This window comes from Odontesthes bonariensis, chromosome 17, assembly GCF_027942865.1.
Source record: "Odontesthes bonariensis isolate fOdoBon6 chromosome 17, fOdoBon6.hap1, whole genome shotgun sequence".
Lineage (NCBI taxonomy): Eukaryota > Metazoa > Chordata > Actinopteri > Atheriniformes > Atherinopsidae > Odontesthes > Odontesthes bonariensis.
Genome location: NC_134522.1, coordinates 4,432,491 through 4,439,320, shown reverse-complemented (window position 1 = coordinate 4,439,320; position 6,830 = coordinate 4,432,491). Strand labels below are relative to the sequence as shown.

Here is a 6,830-nt window from a genome sequence, read left to right as displayed (position 1 = left end):
CAAAAGAGCTCAAACTAATCTTTGGTCTTGGACTGATTAGTAGTCCCAGATAGAATTGAATGGACTGAACTGTGATAACCTCCCTGTTCCTCCTGCTCTCACCCACAGCAGCTCTGCTCGGCCCACATGTTTCCTTGTTCCCTCCCCTTCAGATCTGCAGCTCATGATGGGCGTAACCAACAGGAAGTGAACCGACCGGCTCTGTTCTCTGCACCGACACGTCATTTATAGCTCAGAGCTCAGAGCAGTTTCAGCTTTGAGGAAGTGAAACTCACTCAGTCGCTGCTGCTAAACGGTGAAATGGCGCAGAAAGGAGTTCAGCTGGAAGGAGAAATGCTCCAGTGTTCGATCTGTTTGGATCTGCTGAAGGATCCGGTGACTATTCCCTGTGGACACAGCTACTGCTTTCACTGTGTTAAAGGCTTCTGGGATGGAGAGGATCAGAAGGGAATCCACAGCTGCCCTCAGTGCAGGCAGACATTCACAGCGAGGCCTGTCCCTGTGAAAAGCACCATGTTAGCAGCTTTAGTGGAGCAGCTGAAGAAGACTGGACTCCAAGCTGCTCCTGCTGATCACTGCTATGCTGGAGCTGAAGATGTGGCCTGTGATGTCTGCTCTGGGAGGAAGCTGAAAGCCACCAAGTCCTGTTTATCCTGCCTGGCCTCTTACTGTGAGGAACACCTTCAGCCTCATTATGATTCAGCTCCACTCAGGAAACACAAGCTGGTGGAGCCCTCCAAGAAGCTCCAGGAGAACATCTGCTCTGATCACGATGAGGTGATGAAGATTTTCTGCCGTACCGATCAGAAGTGCATCTGTTATCTCTGCTTAATGGAGGAACATAAAGGCCACGACACAGTGTCAGCTGCAGCAGAAAGGACTGAGAGGCAGAGAGAGCTGGAGGGGAGTCGGCAGCAGATCCAGCAGAGAATCCAGGACGCAGAGAAAGATGTGAAGCTGCTTCAGCAGGAGCTGGAGGCCATCCATCGCTCTGCTGATAAAACAGAGGAGCACAGCCAGAAGATCTTCAGCCAGCTGATCCGTCTCCTCCAGAAAAGAAGCTCTGATGTGAAGCAGCAGATCAGATCCCAGCAGGAAGCCGAAGGGAGGCGAGTCAAAGAGCTTCAGGAGAAGCTGGAGCAGGAGATCACTGAGCTGAAGAGGAAAGATGCTGAGCTGCAGCAGCTCTCACACACAGAGGATCACAGCCAGTTTCTGCACAGCTGCCCCTCAGTGGCAGCACTCAGGGGGGCTACACACTCATCCAGCATCCAGATCCGTCCTCTGAGGCACTTTGAGGATGTGACAGCAGCTGTGTCAGAGCTCAGAGAGAAACTACAGGACATCCTGAGAGAGGAATGGGCCAACATCTCACTGAGAGTCGCTGAAGTGGATGTTTTACTGTCACAGCCAGAACCAGAACCAGAACCAGAACCAGAACCAGAACCAGAACCAGAACCAGAACCAGAACCAGAACCAGGACCAGAACCAGGACCAGAACCAGAACCAGAACCAGAACCAGAACCAGAACCAGAGAGCAGAGCTGGATTCTTAAGATATTCATGTGAAATCACACTGGATCCAAACACAGCAAACACATATCTGTTACTGTCAGAGGGGAACAGAAAAGTGACATTTATGGGTCAACCTCAGTCTTATTCTGATCATCCAGACAGATTCACTAACATGTTTCAGGTCCTGAGCAGAGAGAGTCTGACTGGACGTTGTTACTGGGAGGTGGAGATGGGAGGAGGAGGAGAAGTTTATGTAGCAGTCGCATACAAGAACATCAGCAGAGCAGGATGGGGGAATGAATGTTTATTTGGTTATAATGACAAATCTTGGGTGTTAAGATGTGACCAAAACAGTTATTCATTTAGGTACAACAACATAAAAACCTCCATCTCAGGTCCTCGGGCCTCCAGAGTGGGAGTGTACCTGGATCACAGAGCAGGTATTCTGTCCTTCTACAGCGTCTCTGGAACCATGACTCTCCTCCACAGAGTCCAGACCACATTCACTCAGCCGCTCTGGGCTGGAGTTAGGTTTCCTGGGATGTTTGTTTCAGGAAGAAGTTGCAAATTTGTCACCTGAAAAAGGAAGCAGCTGAAGGTGCAGTGAGTTTTAATCTGTGAGTTTTCATTTTGACTCATTCTGGGACTCATTTAGTCCCATCGTGGTGTCATTTCTAAGCTGTTCAGAGACTTTCAGGGAATCAGTGATTTGTTGATGTTGTTCTGTTGTCGACTTTCTTTTGTTGGATATCTCGATATTCTTTGACTAAAACCGACGGCCCTGATATTTCTTTATGTTCTGATTTTTACAGCCAAGACTTTCAGCTCAGTTTCATGTTTGAAGACTTTCTGTTGAGTCCAGACGCTCAGCTGACAACAAATGTCTGGATTCAAGGTGACGACGTGATTTAGATTCATCTCCCGAATCTTTTGATTTGTAGTTCTGTTGATGGTTCAGTTTCTTTCAACCGTCTTTACCAAAACTGTTTAATCACAGAAAAAAAGCAGTTTTTTTGTCTCTGGTTGCCTTTCTCAGCAGTGATTGTGTTTGTGTCGTCACACAGTGAAGAAAATCTATAACATGATGTAAATACAGGAAAAAGGGATTTTACCTTCTTATCTTGAAAATGTTTTGCTGAGTTGTGCTTAAAAAAAGCAGATTTTTGTCTCATTCTGGACTTTAGATGATTGAATGTGTTGTGTTGCTTCAGATATGAAGTTACTTCTGAATGATGCCTTCACTGTTTTTCTCTCTGGCTTCACAATGAGGCTCATTGATTGTAAAGTTTGAACTCAGATGTGATTAAAACTTCTTGTGTCTGATATCTGAGGTGTGGTCTCTCAGTCTGAAAGAAGCAACTCGCTCCGTCTCATTTTCTTATTTTTTTACCCCTTGTCCTGTCCAGCATTATGGCAGCAGAATTGTAATCTGAATACCGTTAATGCCAAACACATTTGCTATGCCAAGGGAAGCTTTATGAATGTAAAGCTCCCTTGATGCCCATTAACTCCTTATTTTTATTTATTTAGTTTTGTTACAGTACTTAACATGATGTGATGGTGTGATGGTGCCGAACCGGACCGGGGGACAGAGAGAGAGGGAGAGCGAAGAAGGGAAAAAAAGGAAGAGAAACATGAAGAGACAAACATAGAAAACAATGAAAAATCAGACAACCAGCTGCTACACCTGTAAAAACAAAACTGAAGACGATTCACGGCTTTTGTGGGGAATCCAGCCTTAGAGGCACCAGGAGCACCTGGAAGCAGCAGTGTTGCCATGGTTACTTTGAAACAGTAATCTGACTACTGACTACTTCTTTAAAAAGTAACTTAAGCCCTTTTTCCATCAGATTCTGTAGCGAATTAAAAGTTATATCGCATTACTTTGTTGCGATATATAATAGCCAGCTTATAATAGCCGTCAGAAATTTAAGAAGGAGGATGAGAGCGAGGCGAGAATTGATTATGCTGCTTCAGGACCACCTTGCCATAGCTCCTCAGAGGGCATCACCACAACCATGGCAGCGAACAAGATCTAGCCTATGGTGGGAAAATGATGTCCTGGCACATTTCACGGACCGTGAATGGTTGACGTCGTTCCGTATGATGAGGCAGACGTTTGAGCGTCTTTGTGACAACTTGCCATCACTTCGGCCGAACCCATCCAGCCGTAGGCCACCCGTACCTCACAACAAGAGGATCGCCATTGCGATTTACAAGTTGGCCAGCTGTTGTGAGTACAGGGTGGTGGCGGGGAAATTTGGGGTCAGCATCACAACGGTCCACCGATGTGTATACGCGACGTGCCGAGCCATCACATCAGACCTCCTTCATCTGTATGTAAAGATGCCGTCGGCTGACGAGGCTCAACAGATCGCCTACAGAAATGCCACGAAACACCACATCCCGCAGGTAGGTTATGTAAACTCGTTATGTCATTCTACATCTGATGGGTCTTCTTTTTGAAGTAGGCAATTAGCTTGTCGTAAAAGATGCATACAGGGAGTTCAATAACTGTAATTTAATAAACAAAATAGAACAATGCAAGAGAGCTTGTCTACATTTCTGTAGGCCTCCAGTTATTCTGATCACTTGCTGTTTTTAGCCTATCAGCTCCACCTTGTGGAGGGGTTGAGCATTGGATTACATTGAACATTTTTCCTCCCCTCTCTGTGGATCTATGGAGCAATAGATGGGTCCTATATCCCCATTCTCCCTCCCCTGGATGGATACAGGGACTACATCAACAGGAAGCGCTGGGCCTCTGTGATCTTACAGGCAGTGGTGGATGATCGTGGACTATTTCGAAACATATTTGCTGGAATTCCTGGGAGCAGCCACGATGCCGCTGTGCTGAGACAGTCCAGTCTATACGAAAAAAAAAAATACAAAAATGATGCACATTTGGTGAGGGGAGCCATACTTAACCATGTGCAAAATCACATGCACCTTTGAGTGTGTTACATACAAATTGTACACAAGAACCTTTTTAAATGTTAAACATTTATTAAATATTTTTGAACATGGACATGCAAGAACTGTATTCCTTTATACATTTTTTTAAATATAAATATATAGGTAAATAAAAAACTTCAGGTTTTAACTTTAGCAGTTCATATGAACATAAAAACACAAAACTGCACCAATTAAGAACCTATAAATATACATGTAGGTGCATACATACTTAAATAAATAAATAAATAACAGTAATAGTGTATGCAAGTCTGTAATTCATATGAACATTAAGCATAAGATCACACACACTATTCCAACAAATGGTAATAGTAACACTACTATATAGTAAATAGTGTTACTATTACCATTTGTTGGAATAGTGTGTGTGATCTGCAGACTTGCATACACTATATATGTAAATATTATATTACATAATATATTACAATATACATGTTCATTAACAGTAATATATAAATATTGAGTTAAAGTTATATTAAGTTATATATATTAAGTTAATATAAAGTTAAATAAATTGATTGCTTTGCAAAAATGTGACAATATGAAAGAACAAAAACTGCCATATGTCAATAACCTACATTACCTACATAACCTACTCAGTTCAGAGCTGGGTGTATATATTGCCATTTAAGATGGAGTTTGCGTAGCTCTGCTGCTGTGGTTGTGGTTGATGCTGATTCTGCATGTACAGAAAGGACTGGTAGCTGTTGGGACCAGGCTGGGTGTGGGGATAGGGAAAGGGTGGTTGGAAGGAAGCTGAGGTTGTCTGCTTCTCAATACAGTCAACCAGTCGGTTGACTGAAGAGACAATTGATTTCAGCATGTCTCTATCTCTCTCTTCCTGTCTCTCGTGCCGCTCCATCATCTCTGACAGCTTGTCATTAAGCTGCTGGGCTGGAGTCACCTTTCTCTTCAGTGGCCTCCTGAAAAGGCTACCTACCGGGGTAACCGGTGTGACGGACGCAGGAGTGTCAGGGATGTCCATCTCACTATCAGTCTCCATAGCAGCGTCTTTAAAAAGAAATATAGAATGACAACAGATTAGTATTAGGCTACTAAAACAGTACCATTAAATAAACTGCAGTCTTCCACTAGCCTAGAAAACTGGTCAACCTTGTCCAACAGCCATCTGCTGTCTAATACAAGCGAGCCCAGGCTAAAATTCTCATAATTACTCTATCAAACAGTGCTGGTGTGTGAACGTGGGAATGTGTGTGTCTGTGTGTTGTGTGTGTTTTGAAAGCGCTTTGAGTCAACTTCATAGTTGTGATACGGCGCTATACAAATACATGTTGTATTGTATTGTATCATAAGATTAGAAATCTGATATGGATTGATTTACCATCATCATCATCATCATCATCATCGTCCTCTAACACTGCGTTGGCAGGGCCTGGGTCTTCATTTGAAGAAACTGGAGTAACTGGAAATCATTAATAATAGGATTTAGTACATTTAGCTAATAAATGGATTAATAAATAACACACCTCTCCACATATGACTTAACATTTGTCCTTGTAGTACAGCATGTCAACATTTTCACATTATTAAGCTATTTTTGACAGGGGTGAGCCCCTTATCCAGTCATCTATTTACATTGCACAGGTCTGCCAAAGAGTTTTGCCAATTGAACGAGCATGCTCTTCGACTGGCTGATTTACTACTACCTCACGGTTAATACTATATAATATAATAATTACTCCTCGGCCAGCACTCAGCAAGATGCTAACGTCATATCGTTGCTAAAAACAGCTAACAGGCCAATCTCTCTCTCTCTCTCTCTCTCTCACACACACACACACACACACACACACACACACACACACACACACACACACACACACACACACACACACACACACACACACACACACACACACACAATTCCTCTCAACGCCTCTCTAGTGCCAAACGGTGGACAGTTTTTTGAAGACATCTGCGTTTCTCTGCCTCTTCCCATCCAGGGCCCAAACAACGTCGACCTCCCGAATTGTGTTTATAAAAAGCAGAGTCTCTGCTCTCGACCAGTTGTTTCTTTTATCATCGGACATTGTTGTTACTAGTTGTTTCTTCTTCTTCTTCTTCTTCTTCTTTAATGGCGAATCGCATCCCCTTGGAGCATATATCGCCACCTACTGTTGTTTTATTTGATGTTCACCTTAAATCCTTGTCCTCAGACCAGTGTTTTTGAGGAACGTGAAGATCAGCTTGTTTACTTCTTTTCTGGATTTACTTTCATATATTGCCTTGAAGTCCATGTCCTTGATGTTAAAGTGTTCCAGTGCAGTTTTCAGCATGAGTCTTTGCCTTGTATATTCCGGGCAGCTAAAAAATACATGATGT

At 43.3% G+C, this 6,830-nt stretch overlaps 1 protein-coding gene across 1 annotated transcript; it reads left to right on the top strand.

The window, feature by feature from the left end:
- Positions 1-300: 300 nt before the first annotated feature.
- Positions 301-2,094, top strand: LOC142366643 (tripartite motif-containing protein 16-like). The gene has a single exon (XM_075448602.1). It carries the CDS (start codon positions 301-303, stop codon positions 2,092-2,094), a length of 1,794 nt encoding a protein of 597 aa, XP_075304717.1.
- The last annotated feature ends 4,736 nt before the right edge of the window (positions 2,095-6,830 follow it).

Coding starts and splice junctions, on each gene's coding strand:
- LOC142366643 (XM_075448602.1), top strand. CDS start 301: ATGGCGCAGAAAGGAGTTCAGCTGGAAGGAGAAATGCTCCAGTGTTCG.